This window comes from Argiope bruennichi, chromosome X2 (assembly GCF_947563725.1).
Source record: "Argiope bruennichi chromosome X2, qqArgBrue1.1, whole genome shotgun sequence".
Classification (NCBI taxonomy): domain Eukaryota; kingdom Metazoa; phylum Arthropoda; class Arachnida; order Araneae; family Araneidae; genus Argiope; species Argiope bruennichi.
Genome location: NC_079163.1, coordinates 120,356,478 through 120,375,414, shown reverse-complemented (window position 1 = coordinate 120,375,414; position 18,937 = coordinate 120,356,478). Strand labels below are relative to the sequence as shown.

Sequence of the window (18,937 nt, the reverse complement as noted above, 5' to 3'; positions counted from 1 at the left end):
GGCACTAATTTTTTTCAGGATACAATGAAAAAAATTGAGGATTGAACAAATGCTTTTCACCTGGAGGAAGTTTGTACATTATTTGAAACATATATGGAATTTTCATGTAAAGATCCCAGACTAGCTTTCCTCCAATTTGATTTGCTGATTTTTTTAACACTTTGGGTACTGATTTATTTGAATAGATTTTTGTGTTTGGAACTGATTTATTTTGCTGATGCACAGAATTATATATTACTACGGATCTGTAAATCTATCTTTCCAACGATGACATTAAAGTAACAAGGAAACATTATTACAGATTCATATTACGAACCTATAATATTGTTTGTTTGCCACATTGGTGTCTTAGCTGGTGTCAGTAATAAAGGAATAGAAGTCGTTCTTGGCCATAAAAGTAAACTAATTTACTACGGCTCTAATATTTCTTTAAAGATTGCCCTGGAGAATAAAACAGAGAAACAAAGGAAACATCATCAAATGTGTACCCAGAAAATTTCAACACAGGTGTAATTAGTTGATATAACAAATCCACGTATTTCGCGTTGGATTTTCTTCAAAAAATTAACCTCATTTTAAAACTGAAGAAGAATGAGATACAGACATAATGAGAGATAATTCTTTTATTTTCAACAAGTAAATAGTATTCAAAGTTATGCTCTGTAATATCGAAGGAGAGGACGATATTACCATCAAGATCAGAATGTCTTATTTGAGTATTTCCTAAAAGTTCTAAACAAATCATTTATGCTTTAACGGATTTTCCTAGTTGATACAAAGTTATTTGACAAGGAATTTCATTCCCGTTCGAGTTCTGAATGTAGAAAAGAAAACCAAGATTATAGACTAAGAAGCTGTTATTGCAATATGTAAGCCAATAGAGATCACATCACTAATCCTCAAGAATTTTCCGATAAGCACCATCTGCTAACGACTTTGAAGATTCTTAAAGATTTAGCGAACAGCTGTGAGAAACAATACGAAAATTACTTAAAGAAATTCTGAGATTGTTTTTTATCTGTGACACTGAAAGCTGCTATAATCGGATCCAACATAAGATTAATGCAAGTGATAATCCACCAATCAAGAAACATACAAGACGTTTTTCTATAGAAAGAACCTTAGCGTCTGAAAATGGCATAATCGAACAATTTTCGCCTACTGTGCTTGCTAAGAAAAACGACTGATCGATATGATTGTTTATTTCAGGAAAGTAAACGAAATTACGAATGTGAACAGTTATCTTTTGCCATAAATAGACGGTATTCTGTGTGCTTTAAACAGAAGACAGTGGAAATAAAAGGAACGTATTCCGGTTCTGAAGCATCTACTTCCATTCCAAGCTTTTTCTCGACATTCGAGCAATGTTTGCCTATCTCAATACAGGATTGTCTAGAGACAGTATCAACATATACGATACTGGATTTCGAAATTGTATAATATGTCCTGAAAGTTTCGATACAATGAAAATGTTCTATAAATTTAAAATGGCTATTAATTATTCACATGATTAAAAAGCATGATAAAAAGTATTTCTTCATTTACCTAAATCTTTTGAGAATCCCTGTAAATCTTTCTTTCAAGCAGTACTTCGAATGTGGTAAGCTAACACAAAACAAAGCAAATTCGTCATCCTTAACTTCAGCAAAACAAATACCTGATGAGTCCTAGCCATCAAATGCACGTAGACAAACGTTTAATTAGCGTCTCTATCTCTCGCTCATACACAGAGAGACAGAGTAAGAGATGGACAGACACTCTCCCTGATGAAGGATTTGATCAAAAATGTGACACATATCTAAAATTTTAATGCAAATAAATCGTATGAAATTTCATGTTCTTCTGTATTTATTTTGGTACATCGCTTGCTCATGTGGATCGATTTAGTTAAAATTTGATAAACATCTATAATTTTGGTAGACAAATTTATTAGTTTAGATTATTCAGTGTTTCAATTATTGCGTTCACATCGGTATAAATAAATATACTGGCAGATAATAAACCATTTAACGGATTTTACTCAAAATTTGATACAGCACAAGAGTCTGGTGATAAAGCCATTAGCTAAATTCAGTTAATACAACTTATAGCATTTTTTATTTACTGCGTCCGCATGCAGCAAAACCCCCAAGCTTCTCTTTTAAGAATTTTGTTCAAAATATGACACAGATCAATATTTTAAATGTCAAGAAATTTCGGTCATCTGATTCTTTCCATTTCTTAGTTATTATTGTCCACAGAGAGACAGAATCGCAAAAATTATTTTTTTCGAACTTGGTGCATTCGAAAACGTGGGGATTCATCAAAATTTTTTGACAATTATACTATTTTCTCATTTCATACTTCGTATACGAGAATAAAAATGATACATTTTCGAAGTTCATTAAAAAAAGTGTTGCTTCCATTGCTGTCTTAAAACATTCATAATTATTGTATGGCAACACTATTAGCAACTTTATAAAAATTTAAAAATGACCTCTTAGAATGCAACAATTTATTAATAATCATCAATCAAGAAAATACTTATTGGTTCAGTTATAGATCAGGGTTTTAGTTAAATTTTATTATACATAGCAATTCAAAATAACTTCACCGATCACACGCTGCTATAACTTTCTTGTATAAAACAGTAGAAAGAAAAATTTTGAACTTAATGTAGAAGTAAGCTAGAGCTTTGCCTAGGTTCATAATATATGCCTTATGTAATTTCGAGTGGTCACACAGGGTAACATCCATTTGATAATTCATTTCTTCGTTAGAAGCTGTGAAGCATGATCACAGCCACTTATGTGCATTCTTTAGTCACATGTCGTGGACTCTGTTAAGCGCATGATTTTAAAAAGTTTCTGTTCTTGATACATTAACGCAACAAAGAACAAACTGAAGGTACGCATGTGAGAATAGTCGTCATAGTAATGAAATGGACTATTGCAATAAAATTGTCCGCGAATATATATATATCAAGAATTGGGTACGTAATAATAATTACACAACTAATTGAAGTCAGTTAGTTATTATTATGTACCCAAATAAGACTTTTTTTTCTGTAATGAATTCAGATTTTTCTTTCTTTCGTATTTTACAAGAAAGTGTACCATTTGTAATCCGCGCATTATTATGAATAATCCTGCATTGGAAATAGTCTGCATATTCCATGAGAAAAATTTAATTTATAAATTTCTGTTGAGTAATTAACAATATTTTTCATTCGATACTTTATTAATATATCAGTAATCACATTGCATCAACAAAAGTTTCAAAAGTTAGTTGACTTCAAAAATGGAAATATTTTGTAGATTCTTTAGCAATTCGATAAGCTGTCATATTTTAATAATTCTGGTTTTTCACTCCATAATCAAAATAAATTTTTAAAATAAATCAATAAATTAATTCTATGACTTAAATTAATAGTTAAATCAAATCAAAATACTCTATTCATTGATATGTTTGTTATAATAAATAATTTCAGGTAATCTTAACAAGTCGCGATTTTATTAACACTTAAGATAGCCCCGACACGAATCTGAATCATGGATTTCCTGACTTGCATATATAAGCAGTAGTAGTTTAAAGAAAGAGTATAATTATTAAGCTCTTTCAGCAGCTACGGAAAAAGAAATGCAGGGTCTTAAATAATCAAACAAGCTATTCTTCCAGCAAAACTAATCGATTCAATCTTTTCAAGGTTAATTGGCGGAATTTATTGAAGTTAAGCCACTGACAGAGTTATACGTAAAACAGTATTCTAATGGAAATCTCCCAAAATTTAAAGTAGAGTTTTACACAAAATATAACCATCTTTTAGGATCATCAGCTATACAAGGAAACAAAGAATTGTGAGAATATCACATGTTAAGCCAACTAATATATTAATTAGATAGATGGCCTAGTGCATTTTTATTGTTTTCGTACTTAAAACTTTGCAGAGAGAATCACACCTATTTTCATTTTATTTAGAAAAAATATTAATCCGACTAATATGAAAATTTCAGGATACAAGTTATCAATTTAAAAAAAACTGATATAAATATTATAATGAATAACATTAAAAATGTCAGTTTAAGAGAATAAAATATAGCTTTATCTTAAGCTAAAAACAAAGTTGTAAAAAACGAATATTTTAAACATTTGAAAAACAATTCTTTTTTCTTTCCATTTGAAGTAATCGGAGAGAAATTACGATATTTCAATACACTAAGCTCAAATAATTGAGCTTATTTTTAATGAGCATATTAAAAGTCTTAATTTTTTATCTGCCGACTTTTTTCGTTTTTAAGCTGAAAACCCCAATTATAAACAATAAAAGGCTCATTAAATGAATGATGATACAGTAACAGATAATACTAACTTTATTATTGACCAATTTCGTATAATCTTTTCTTTTGCCGTTTTGCCAATTATGATATCAAATTTAGGAAATAAAATGTAGATAAATGTAATGTCTTTAATGTTTAGAATGGATAAAAAATATTTTTTTTTTCCATTTTGACCTGTCGAAAAAACTTTTTTCGCTGATTTAAAACTTTAATCTGATTTGAGATTTAGAATAATTGCTCAATACCTTACTGTTTCTTTGTGAGAAAAATTAACACAAAGCTGGTATAATTAATATTTAATGGAAATAATTCTTTTTTTTAAAAAAAAAAAGTAATGCGAAGGCTTAAAGCTTCATGCGTAATGTAAAAGAATTTCGTCTCTCAGTATTTATTGAGAAACTCAATTTTTAATCCCTTAAATGGTTTGTTTTCATTACTATCAAATTTTACAGCACCTTCTATTACGCAAAAATGCTGTCGAGTGGAAACTGTTAACGGTTCAAAAAATATTTGATATTTGTATGGTTTTCATGTAATTTATATGCCAAATTATAATGTCTGCAAATAATTTCATTTTTGCTTATAATTACAAAAATACAATAAAGTATATTTATGGATATGACAACGAACACGCATAATATAACCTCTTATTTTCCGAAAAATTAAAGGCTTCTTTTAAGGCTTATGTAGTCTATAGAATGCCAACAAAATCCTGCAAAATATGTGATATATGTTTTCAATTTAAGGAATAACTTTTCAGTTCTACCCGAGATAGAATTCCCAATTTCATCTTTTTAAATTTCTTTAGTAGCTTTGTTGATTATAATATTTCTTAACTGCGAATAGTAAATATATTTCATAATTCATCCCGATAATTTTTCCTGGGGTTTAATTACTGTGACTTAGCAATAGAAGAAATGCTATTCTGAAAACAACACTCTGTAAAAATAATTATTAAAATTCCTTTTATTCTGAGTACTATAATCCGAAGAAAAATTCGTATCATGTAATCTCTCTAGAAGAATTAATTTCAGAACTAATTGAATTATTTATATTCTACCAAATCTAAAACTTGCTACAGTGTTCAGTCTAAAATCTGATCTAAAAATGCAGTACTAATGTAATCTAACGACTATTGTTTCTGAAGCGCATTATTTTAGAAGCAAAATGATTCTAAATCTCACTAAAATGTGAACTTGTCTCTAAAAATCTGTGCTAATTGAAGACTTCTTGCATCCACTATCAAGCGACGTGCACCATGCTCGTTGACTGAAATGAAATCTACCTAAGCATCATCTACAGTGTATTGTATTCTACGGTGCGAACTAGAAAGAAGACTCGTGTGAAAGAAAAAAAAAGAATCGGAAAAAGAGGACTATCGCTGGGACTAGGCCAGTAGGGGGAGAATGACTGTACCTTGAGGAAGCGGAGCTGTCCGGGTAACCACAGCTGGTCTCGATATCCACGCTCACTGCTGAATCCAGGCTGTGGTATTTTCTCGACCTACTGGAATGCCTGTCAGAGTATCTGCTGAAAGCTATATGTTGCCTGTGGAAAACAAAATTCTGAGCTGTTAAACACCGTTCTTTGCCACTTTTTAGGAAGAAAAGAAAGAGAGAAGGAAAGAAAAGTGTACAGTTTGTTTCGGAAACCCAAGACAATTTTCGGGCAATTTTACTCGTCAGAAGGGTGATATACAATGAATAGGAGGGCACTGTCGAAATTCTTTGAAAGGCTTTGACATTCTTCGCGTTAAATGTCTTTTCTTTCAGTTCTTTTCCTTCTTCTTGCCATTTCGAATTATCCGATTTTATTTTAATTTGTCACTTGTGAATTTATCGTTCATATGACGAGTTACATTTAGAGTATAATCCACGACTTCTATACAACTTAAATCCGCTGATAATCGTTTACTATAATATTCAAAAATTCAAACACATTTTCTCCGACATGTTTAATCTCACTCCTATTTTGGTAAAATCAATGCCTCCTGGCATATGCGCAAAAGAGTATAGACAATACAAGCTGTTCAGTTTTTCTTTGGCAATTGTGAAGCATTGCAAACAAAATAAAACGATTAATTACAGATTCACTATTTAGGAATCTTATTCACTTGACTTCATAAACTATTTTCGATTATCTTATCAGAATTCTGATGTATTCCTGAGAATTCTCAATTTTTAATTTCAGTATTCTCGGAAAATGCTGTTTTAATTTAATTTTATGTGGCATCGCAATCAAGGATTAGCTGCACGTTCTTATTTTATTGATATTTCATTTTTGTAGCCAAATATAAAAAACTATTCGAGACACTCGAGATCTACAAAAAATTCTCATTATGAAGAGGATATCTTAGATAAGTTCAATGGAATATCATACTTTTGATTAAAATTAGGGAAAATTTTGAAATTCCTAAGCATTAAAATTCTATTCGTTTCTCTTGATAGATGGAAAGTTTCGGAATTATCGACAGGAAAATTTTCAGGAAATTATGTCACTGGTGAAAAAAAGTCTTTCTTTCTGATTCAGAAATTTCAAAATATTTCCAAATCAAAAATTTAAAAATTTGGACAAATATAAAGTCCTCTGAATGCAATATAAACAGTTTACTGTTGTTTTAATCTTTAATTACTAATTCAGGATTAAGGAAGTTTTTTATTAGTTCACATCATTATGAAATAAACTTATTCTTGAGACAGCAGTTAAAAATTTCTGTCATTTAGTAAAAAGAGAGAGAGAAGGGTACCATTATTTACTAAGCAAAGTAATTATTATTTTTTTTGAGTTGATAAACAGACCATATTTAATATGCATTCACCTAGTATTAAGCTTAATTATTTATTGTGAAAGGTTGACTTTTGTGTTACATTGAAGTGAAACCAGCAAGTCAAGTAATAAAACTGCTTTCTTGGTTAATACGCTTTCCTTAAAAGGACTATATGATGTGCCCGTTTAAATGGGCTGTTAATATATTAACACTATCTTGAATATGATTGTAACAAATAAACTAACGAAAGTTGTAGTAGAAAATCTCATGCATTTTGGCGGAGTGCTTAAGAAATTAAAAAAAATCATTATTTATAGTACACTTAAGATGCAAATATACAGTAACATCAAAAGTTTCCTAACAGCGGGATCTTTTCTATTCATAAAATTTTCAAACACTCACCCCAAAACTAACTATTAAACTCGGTTTGAAACAAACGGCAATCCACCAACAGAAAAAATATGCAATGCCAAATATAAAATAAATAAAAAAAATTCTGAAAGAAAATATTCGCAATAACCTCCAATCCAAGTGAAAATTATTAATCAGCAAATCTCAGCTCATTAATCTTTGCTACAGTTCAGAATAAAAAAATTACATTAAATGTAAAATCTGCGATCCCACAGCTAATTTCTCTCTCTCTCTCTCCATCGGGAAATTCTCTCTCTCGTCAATCCTTATTTCATTGCTATAGAATCTTCTGTATACATAATGTTCATAAATACTCAAATTAAAACTAATAAAAATCGGATTGAAACGAATGGTGATCTACTAACTGAAAAAAATGCACTGCCAAATGTAAATTTAAAAAAAAGTTTGAATAGAAAATAAGGAAGAAACAACTTCCAACTGCCCTGTGAAGCGAGAATATAAGAAAATTGCAGACTTCAGTTTGTTGATCTTTAACATTGTCCAGCGTTAAAAAAATGTAAATAAAATGGGAATCTTACGATCTCATGACTAATTCTTATTCATACTTACTTTTATTCACAAACGTAAAAAAAAAAAAAAAATGTTGCTGAAGCGCAAGACGCCAATTAGAAGTTAGGATTTTCCATCAACGAAGATGTTTTTAAACTTCACCCAACGTTAAAGACGGAGCTGGACAATTTTATGAACCGATTTTATCCTTGCAACACTCAAACGAGAATTTTCTTTTCAAAAGAGCAAATTCTTGGAATTAAATAGATATCTGTATAGATATCTTCAAACATTATGGACCCCACAATTTCTATTTCATTTCATCAACTATCATTTTAGGCAAGAAAAATAATGTTGCCACAACATTTCATTCAAAAGAATGAAAAAGATGTCTACATTATAAAATGAAACATTTATTACCCTTTTGTTTTGAAAATTAGTAGTCTTAAGAATTGTTTGGCAGATTAAAATAGAATCAGCAGCATTCTGATCAGAAATGCCAAAGTGTTCATAAGTCATTAAAAATAAACGAAAGATGATAATTTTAACCTGTTTGTCTCTTATGATATAAGATAATAAAAGTTTTTGATCTTAAGTATAAAAATAAATACTAACTTCTAAAAGCTAGAATTTTAGTTCCATAAAATTCCTAATGTTGTTATCATAAAATACCATGTAATGCAAAATCATCATAAGATGTTTTTAAAAGAAGCTTATAGCTAAAAAAAAGTTTTTAAACATTGCGAAACAATAAAAAAAATATGAAAATAAATATAAGCAAAAAATAATCACCTACAATCTCTTAATGGTGTTGATGTAATTTTTTCAGGTTTTATAAGTTAATTATAACAATTCTGAATAAAATGTAGAGAAGATCTCAACGCAGAGAATTAGGATATAGCACAGAATATGAGTTCAGAAATTTTGGTATAAACGTTTTACATGCAAATCAAAGAGCTACTATATCACTATGATAATATCTCTCCTAAAATCGAAATATTTTGACTTTACAGATCCCCTTATTAACTTTGTAAAATTTATTGATTAATGAATGTACTTAATTATACTAGTTATAAAACCGCAGGAAGAAAATTCGTCCATCATATTTGCATATTTCACTATGAATAATTGATAAAAAGTTAAGGAAATTAAATGCAGTAGAATTAATTTTAAATCGAGAAAGGAAGTTATTTAGTTATCTTTTTAAAACAGTTTTAACGATAATTGAATGATGCTTGAAACCTCAATTATCTAAAAACAAAATTTGCAATCTTAAATGAACCTTATGAAAATAACATTTCAAAAATGAAATTCTGCTCGGAGAATTATAAAGTCAGTCCATTATTTTGATATCAAAAATCCAAAACCAAAAATGGTCCAATTTTTTTTTCAAAATGAGATTGTAGGTAAACTAACAATAGCCATATTTGAGATGAAAAGAAATTATGTTCTAAAAACTTGTTTCATAAAAATTAAATTCTGAGTGAAATTAGAGGGATAACAAAGGAATTAGAATAACACCCTATTATCAGCAATAAGCAAGTGACTAAAAAATAAGATGGCTTCAGAAAAGATTTGATATGGAAAAAAACACAGTTCAAATTTTTCGTTATGTGAATAGCTCCCAATTCTTCGGCTTACTTCCAAAAGTTAGTGTTTTTCAAATCTTTAAACGTTTCAAATCATTGAAGAGTTTCTTCCATATGATTTTTTAACCAATTGATATAAATATTAAGACAAATAATGATACATCTTGAACTATTTTGAATTAATGTTTACGAACCAATAATGAAGTCATCTCTTAACTCAAAATGAGTAATGTGTGAATTAGTACTTTCGTAAGCTTTGAAAAGTTTTCAAGCCATTGAACTGGCAGTTCTCAGAGCTATTTATCTTTTCCTTGGGTGTCTTTTCAACAATATTAAAATATTTATCATATCATTCATCATATTCATAGCTTTAAGAACAAACTCTAATAGACATATATTGTTTCAGGAATGAACTTTCAAAATGAATTAGTACGCAGATTGGACTGATTTATTTCAACATTCTTTGAAATGAATAAACTTCCACAATTTCCAAAATTCACAGAATGTATTTTAATAATAAAATTGAAATTTTATAAATAGTCTTTGTACCGTTCTTATGATGTTACTTAAAAATCGTGGAAATTTAAACCAGTGATAAAAGTATGAAGAATAATAAGATGGAAAAATCAGGAAAACTTAAGTATAAAGCAGTTTCTTAATTTAATTGCAAAACATCCTTTTTATCAAATGTGTTCTCATTCTTATGCATCTCAAAACGTAAATATATTTTAGATTATCGAAATATTGAAATATTAATGTTGTCAATAGCTGCAGTGATATTTGATCTTTAATGTTTAAATGGTTTGCTAAAAATGCTTATTGAACAATTTTATTTTCATTGCACTTTGTTTATGTGTTATTTAATTTTAGTGTTTCTTTAACATATTTGTCTCATTGTATTTTATTCAATATCTCCTTCAGATGAACATCTTTCTTATATTCCTATTCCTAAACAAGCTAAAGATATAAACAAAGTATTACTGTTTGATAGCAGTTGACTAAAAAAAATTAATACTGAACTCCAAAAGCTAAATTAAATCTGTGACTTTATATCTTGTGAGAAGTAGTTGATGAAGGGAGAATGCAACCAATTTTAATTCATTATTATAACAAAAAATTAGAATTTGTTTGTTATAATTCTGCAATTAATTTTGAAATTTCAGAAATCTGAAATGCAACTGGTAGAGTCAGTTACGATATTGTAATAGAATTTTGCAGACTTCCTCGTTTTCTTTGATTTAAAATAATTATATGAGATGAAAATTAGCCTATAATTTATGCAAGCACATTTTCTTGTTTTATAGGGCTAACTAAACTCTATCTTTTAACCCAAATTAATTCTTTAATTAACCAGTATCAGATACAGTGAGGTTCATAATTACTCTTGTATATTACCAATTACATCAGAGACGATATGGTAATCGGGAACACCTGTTTTGTATTCTGATCACAGCAATGAGCTGATTTTAAGAGAATGTATTTAAAACGATAAGAAATTATATCTTATTGCCTCAGAACTTATTTTACTGCCCATTCCCAACTACCTTAAAGCACGTTCAATTTCATATTCAACTCATTTTTCTCTGATACTTACGCTACTTAAAAGGTCTACTTAAGGAACAAAATCTCTTAAAATAACTCTTATCAGACTCTTGAAAATCACAAACTATCATTAATCTCCAAAATATATTTTGATTTATTCAAATTAGTATTCTTCAAATCTATCACATTTTGCTGACCACCATCAAGTCTACAATTCTTCAGACTTACGAATAATGGTTCTTCATTCTGATACTTTGAACATAATCGATCAGAATATACATATTCGTTGATAAATCAACCACGTATGATTCGGAATAATTTACTTCCTCCATCCCAAGTAACTCCGTTCAGTTTCCGTTTCTGACTGAGAAGAATCAATATCATCATCCTTCCTCCAGTATCCCTCGGAGTTAGTTTTCTTCCACTTTTGACGTCAAAAACATCAAATAATTATTAATAACCAATTTTCATTCGTGAAAGATTATACGTATGTATATCGCAAGGTAGGTTATTTAAGATTATCAGTTTTAAATTTGGCTTCAAATGATCGTCATTATTGGTGGGATTCAACATATTTAATAGATTTCATACCACTTCCTATTCTATAATAAGTTATTCAAAATGCATGAAAAATACAGATTTTTTTCAACTATAAAAAAGACTTGTTCTTATTTATTCCTCGATGAAAATCCTCAGGAGTGATTTAGAACACTATACAGTTTCTCAGAAGGTCCAAAAATATAAATTGAATTTTACTCATAACCGTTATATTCTGCATATCCAAGAAATGCGTCATTTCACAAATTACTTTGCAAATAGCCGATGAAGAGAATAAATGAAGACATTTAGGATAGCTTTGGTTTCTCTTTTTCTTTTATCACAATTGCAATTAGAATAAACAAGTGTTAGAAAATAACACTGAAAAAATTCGAATTTGTCATTCACCTTGCTCTGGAGAGCCTGAAAGAAATCACATACTGCTTAGTTCGCAGGTGCGTATTGTAGTCACTTTGTCCAATTACTCTTCCTGACACTACTTACCTTTAAAATATTGAATTTTATATAAAGATTATTTTTTACGAATAGAAGTATGCAATTCAGAGATCAGTCAGAATGGGTTTTTTTCACTATCTAAAATAACTGTGAAATAAAATGTGATTCTGGTTCAATAGTAATTATTTATTCCTTTAATAATGGTGGCTAATTTTTAAAACGTTTCGCGTGAAATCAATGAAGTTGATTGTTCATCCAAGTACAATTCTGAGCTTTTTTAAAATTTGTCATTGTGAGGGACTTCTGGTCTGAATGTGAAATCTATAACTTGATCTTTCCCTCGCTTTTTATGCATACTGATAAAAAAGTAAGAACATTTGATTGAAATAAAAGTTGTAAAAACGTCCTGCTATTTTTTTAATAATTACAAGTATATTATCACAGCATTTGATAGAAACTTCATAATTTTTTATGTTTCGTGACAACATGATTCGAATAATTGTCTGAGATTTTTTTTCTGTACAAGAATTAGTTCTTTAATACTGGCATTCCTAAATAAGTTTTATTTATATATAATGGCTCAGTAAAGATTAAACCACATGTTACTTCTGTTCTTACCTACTTTTTAATAAATGGACTCGTCTATACAGATCTAGCTCAGCTGTTAAACACAATGCATCAAACAGCTGTCTAATGATTTGCGATAACGATGTGATGTATCAGTGTGTCGCATATTCTGAAGAAATGGATAGATTCAATTAAAAGAAATGCAAAATTCATTTGATTCCAAAACCCAAAGAAGTAGCGGATGTCACTTCGCTACTGACCTGTAACATAGATTCTTAAAACGATTCCATCTGAACCATCAATATAAGTGGTACTGCTTCAAAGTCACTTACAACAGGTTTTATTGAACGTTAGCAACTACATTAAAGAACCATGAAAGTTTAGTAGCTCATTCGCATAGAAAATATCAGTGTAGTATGAGAAATTATTAACATTACCAAATTTCGAATCTTCCTAGATAAAATATTCTTTAAAATACAGAACGAGTATAATTATTATGAAAATATATATAAAAAATTATAATACATAAAATGCGAGAGAAAATATTAGCTTCTGCTAAAATAAAATATTTAAAATTCCTTATAATTAAAAGAAAAGAATTCGAGCTGAAATAATTTAGGCAGACGTGAATAACAAGAAGAAAAAGAAAATTAATTAGTTCCTTTTCAAATAAGATGTTTATGCATTTTATAATTAAAAGCGAAAAAAATTACAACTAAAATCATTCATCTAAGAAAAAAAAATGAAATATAAAGAAGTTTTCAATTAGGAAAAACATGGAAAGTAAAAATAATCTTTGGACTCATTGAATTTTCTCATAAACAAATTAACGCTTTAAACGAATGGAAGGTAAAAAAAAAAGTATAAAAGTAATCGGAAGAAAATATAGGATGGGTCAGCAGTCAGGAAAAACTTTAAAAATTAAGAGAGTAATATAATTTACATTAAAGCATTAAATAGCTACCCTGACACGTGTTGTGAATCTGAATGATTAAGTCACCGTATATAATAACAGCTGATGTGGTTAGTTAGGGGACGTATTTCTATGGGGACGGACTGGTGATGACCTTCCCCATGGAAGTACGTCCCGTCATCGATGCTGAGTTTCATCATCACTGCTGTATCCCCCAGAAAGAACGAAATGGAATAACCAGTCATACCACTTTTCTTTCCGTCTCTGAGATCCCCCCCCCCGAAGGAACTATTGTGAGCATAGAAAAGGATGGATATGAAGCTAGATCTTGTTATGACGAAAGAATTTATTGGTAACTTAATTTATAATTTCAGTCACCAGATGGCCCTAAAATTAATGGAATGAGACGCTATATGGATTGTGTTATTTCTGTTAATATGCCAAATCATATGGCAATCACGGAATATAGAAATGTTACAGCATTATTTCTCAACTGAAAACTGTGATCCAGAAAGAAGGATGAAGCTTAGAAAAACACTAAGACATTTCTTTCACCCCACACACAACTTATTATCCCATATAACTTATCGCCCCAATAACTGCAGAGTCATCAAACAATGAAGATTATAAAATATGTTACCGATAAATTCTGCTTTTGTATGCAGGCGTTTCTGTAGAAACAGCATCTTTCTGTCATTATTTTTGTGTGTGTATAAATCCTTAATTTGAGGATTTTCTTCGGCACTCCAGGAAAAGTTTCCATATAAGAGACGAAAAAAATAAAACTTCCAACCACATTCATGAGATTCATGGCTAGCACTAATAAATTCATGACTAAAACTTAATTTTTTTCTCTGATCCACTTGTTAATAGGATACTTAAAAGATAACTCATTTTATTGATTCCCGTGAATTAATAATCAAATACAAGCTTAATACTATTAAGTCAGCACGGGTGCAGAGCTTATGCCTGCCAATCGAACAGTTAATAAATGGGTTCTCTTTCAGTTGCGTAAATTTTCTACGCATTTTGAATCCTAAAGGAGTTGAGATACTTCTTAACGAATACTGACGCATGTTTATTATAATTAAATGTGCTTGAATATGATAAGGGACGAAAGTTCCGCTTTATTTAAATTTTCTTCTAAGTCTTGTTTTTAAAGCGTTTTCTTTAATTTCCAGCCTAGTAGGAATCACTTAGTTCTTTCGTCTTTCTCCATTGCTAAGTGATACTATCAATTTTGTAAATTTTCTTGAGAAGAAAAAATTGGACTGATGACATCGACAAACAATTTTGCTTCCAATGAATGTGATGCATAAAAATTCTGATGGGATTTTATTGTAATACTGGCAATTTTACTATAAACGTCTCCAAGGATATACTGACACATAAAATTCAAGTTTAGTTTTACTATAAATTCATATTTCTTCCAATTAAAAAAAATTAAATACATTGAGAAAAAATCACGAATTCAATTTCTTTATTGCTCAGTAAATCGCTATCGAGATAAAACGAAACGAATACAATTAAATAGAAAAATCAGTTAACTTTTCAAAATAAAATTTTCTTGAAATGGTCAATTAATATTAAATAGAAAAATACTTACTGTTGGTGAGATTAAAAAGAATAACTGATTTATTTTGAGTTTCAAAATAGCGGAAAGCAAATTATGTCAGCTAGAAATTACATAAGAATTTCTTTTAAATTCAGGAACTGATTTATTTAAGGTACCCCAAGAAATTTTCGCAACCGGTCAAATTAACATACTAATAAATGTTATCAGTGACAGCTGATGAATTATTAATTAAAAAGGCCCTAGGGTCTTATGTCACTAATAAAAGTATTATCATATCATGTTTGTTTTTCATAAATTGACTAAAGAATGAAGCTTGAATGGCACACTGAACTTTGAACAAGTTTTTTGTCATTGACGGTCTTCAATAACTTTCAGAACGTAGAACTGAAGTTACAGAAACACAAGAAGTGCTAAGTGCAAAAGAACAGACAAAAGGCTTGAACCATTTAAATAAATATCAAGATACATTTTTTGATAATTAAAGACGTTGGTAAAAACTAAAGACGAAGTAAAAAAGTAATGAAATGAAAAAGAAAATGAAAGAGAATTAAGTAAGCAGCGCAAATAATTGGAGGAGAATAGTAATGCATCATTAAAGGAATCTCCACGAGAATAAGTCATTGCAAACCTTGACTTATTACACTATCATTATTGTTAAAACTATTGTGTACTTAGTTACATATTGAGAATATTCCGGAGAAAGCTTAAATCCACCTAATATTTTGATCTAAAATAATAATTTAATTTTTTTCTTACTTGTTAACATTTTTTTTTTTTTTTTTTTGTTCTGGAGATAATTTTTGAGGTTCCTCAAAATCTTGATTTTTTTTTTTTTGTAAAATTATTAACAAGAGAATAATTTCTTCAAAAAATATATAGACAATTTAAAAGTAAAAGCATGTGAAGTAAAATTTAATTTTAAATAAAGGAAGGAAACTTGATAGGAAACTTTTATATTAAACATTACCATCAAACTTTTTAATCATAAGAAAACAAATTTTTATATTTGTTTCAAAGAATTCCCCTCATTCCTTTTCAATAAAACAATTTTATTTTAATTTTCTATTCTAACCTACCTCAAACATAAAAGTTGCTGATTTTTGTACATTAACATCAGATATCCTGTTCCTTTCTGAATCGTGTTATATTTTTCTACTTAGTTTCATTTAAAACAGCATCCTTGCGATTTAAACAGTCAGCTCATAAGGCTTACTTCAGGTACTTTATTACTTGTTCCCATCCAAAGACATTTAGTTCTGCAGTTCAACTATCCTTACATTCTCATTTTTTCACTAGTTCCGGAATCCACCGGCGAAGTCAATTTAAATTCAATTAAAAAATCATCAAAAATAATTTGCGTTTGTTTTTCAGACTAAGACATTTAAAAATCACTAAAGTAAAAGAAAACTCAAACATTCTTGCAAATGTTGTTGTGGATCAAGAACAGAAATGACTTCTAATCATTTAATACTAACTTAAATTATCTATTAATATCATTTTCAGGATTAATCATCTTATTAGGCTTCCTGATAGTCTCATTCCTTAGTTTTGTTCTGAAAAGTAATTTAAGATCATCCTAATGCGATTTCATTCAGCACCGACTCAGAATATTTTTTAAAATTTAAATTTTCTTCTAGAGAAAAAAAATCGAATATTTTACCTTGTGAGCGGTTTCCGTTTACGGAGACACACCTTGCAGCAAACCATGACCACCACAGCTAGCATCAATCCTCCCGCTACCCCGGCGAGAAGGACATACACTGTTATGTGCTTGTCCACGGTGAGCGTATTTTGAGGGGTAACCTGTTGAGGCTGCAAAAGATAATTCGAGGTGTATTAAATGAAGATTAAACATTCTATTAACGAATATATGTTAGGATTTTATAAGGAAATCAACATATAAAAATCAAGAAAACACTTCTCCACGTAGCAAAATATTACTTTTTTTAGACCTGGAGTGCTTTACCAACGCAAGAAATACCCTCACTGAAAAACAACTTTTACAGAATTAGCACGCTCTGAAATGACAATGAAGGAAATGTTAAGAAACTAGGTGATAATCGGTGGCAAATCAGGATTTTGGTAAATAGTAGAACGTTTTAAAACGAATTATGTTTTTCTATAATCATAATGAAATTCAGTTAGAATTTATTTAAAAAGCACGTCAGAAAAAGGTGGAAAATTATAGATTCTCTATTGCCCCTGTAGAGTGACATATGATAATGTGAACCGTATTGCATGCGTTTTTCACTTCTCGTTGGAGTTTTCTGTATGTTAAAAAATGTAATAATTTTCTTTTCCTACAAAAGTTCTTGGCGAAAAAGAGTGTCAAGCATTTTGTTAATAAACTCACTCAGTTGTTTGGAGTTGAGGAGTTTGAGTTGTATCTTCTTATGAATGACTAAGAAAAAACTTTTTATTTCCCAAACATGTATAATGAAGCTTAAATGAATCTACAAATTATCATATGCATAATTGATCCTTCTTACAATGAAAACTGTGAGAAATTTACTTTTTCTGACAAAATTGCAATCTTTATTTATTTATTATTATTTTTTTAATTAATTAATTTTTTAATTTTAAGTTAGTGAATTTTAAATATTTCCTTTTTTATGCTTTGATTTTTTTATATAGATATCTTTATGATAAAGAGTTAATACTCATATGTAAAGTGTTTTTATATTTAAAAAATCCTTTTTTGTATGTTTTTAGGGCATACTTGACTGATTTGACTTATTCGGAAAAGTTTCCCCTTTTCCACACTAATTTTGCTAATGCTGTCTTTTGCTTTTATAACACATAAATATTTACTAAAATTGTCATGTTTCCATAGAATGCAAAACTAGCGATTAAGATTGAGAATTTATTATGATTTTGAATTATTTTTATACATTGCCAGCCACAAAGTAGTTCGAAGAAAAAACTACAGCAAAATTGTCTCATTTTACGGTACAGCTCTTTCCTTCTATCAAATACAATTTACTCTGCTTTATGAATATTATTTCATTCTAAACATTATTTCTAATAATTTGAGAAAATCTATATGATGCGAGATAATATTTTGTCTAAGTGCTATCCAAGGCATAAGCGCAGATTTAGGACCATTAAAAAAAACAATCTTTGTCAGAAAAAAGGACAGTTATGGTTAGTAATATAAAGAAACGTGACAGTACATTCACGTTCGACGATTATAAGAGGACCTTTTTAATGATAACGTGGGTAGACTTTGTCTTCACGATGCTTATATGTAATATAACCTTATCCAGGATTAAGACAATTTTGCCTGTAAATTAGACGGTTAGTAGCGTGAGCAAATCGGATATTAGTATTCCATTAAAACAGAAAACGGCGAAAACAGTAAGAGGGGAAAAATTATTTGTAAAATTAAAACGAATTTTGAAAAGCAACATGTTTAATAATACGTTTGACATCTTTTCAAATGCGTTCAAAAAATTTATTTGCCAAACATTCTTGACAATCTTCGTAACATTTTATTAAAAGATTCATAACAGGTTTTTTTCATTGAGACTTTTATGTAAAAAGGATATTTAAACATTTTTGCATTTATCGCAAATTTAGAATTATTGTTTTCCTGTGCGAAAATGTTGTTAATAAGAACAGCTAGCAAATAAAAATGTATTATTGGTGAGAGACAGCTAATTTTAGAAGGAAAAACTCAGTTATTTCGAACAAAAAGTTATTTTTAACTGAACTGACCAAGGAGCTCTTGAAGCAATATTCAACATTCCTAAA

The 18,937-nt window shown here is 29.3% G+C and overlaps 1 protein-coding gene across 2 annotated transcripts in view; it reads right to left on the bottom strand.

The window, feature by feature from the left end:
- LOC129960359 (uncharacterized) overlaps nucleotides 1–18,937 on the bottom strand; it is a 163,211-nt gene that overhangs the window by 23,938 nt on the left and 120,336 nt on the right. For both annotated transcript variants that reach the window (XM_056073760.1, XM_056073759.1), the window contains one exon: nucleotides 16,845–16,996. In XM_056073760.1, the coding sequence (XP_055929735.1) occupies nucleotides 16,845–16,996 (152 nt within the window). The remainder of the gene's footprint in view (nucleotides 1–16,844; nucleotides 16,997–18,937) is intronic.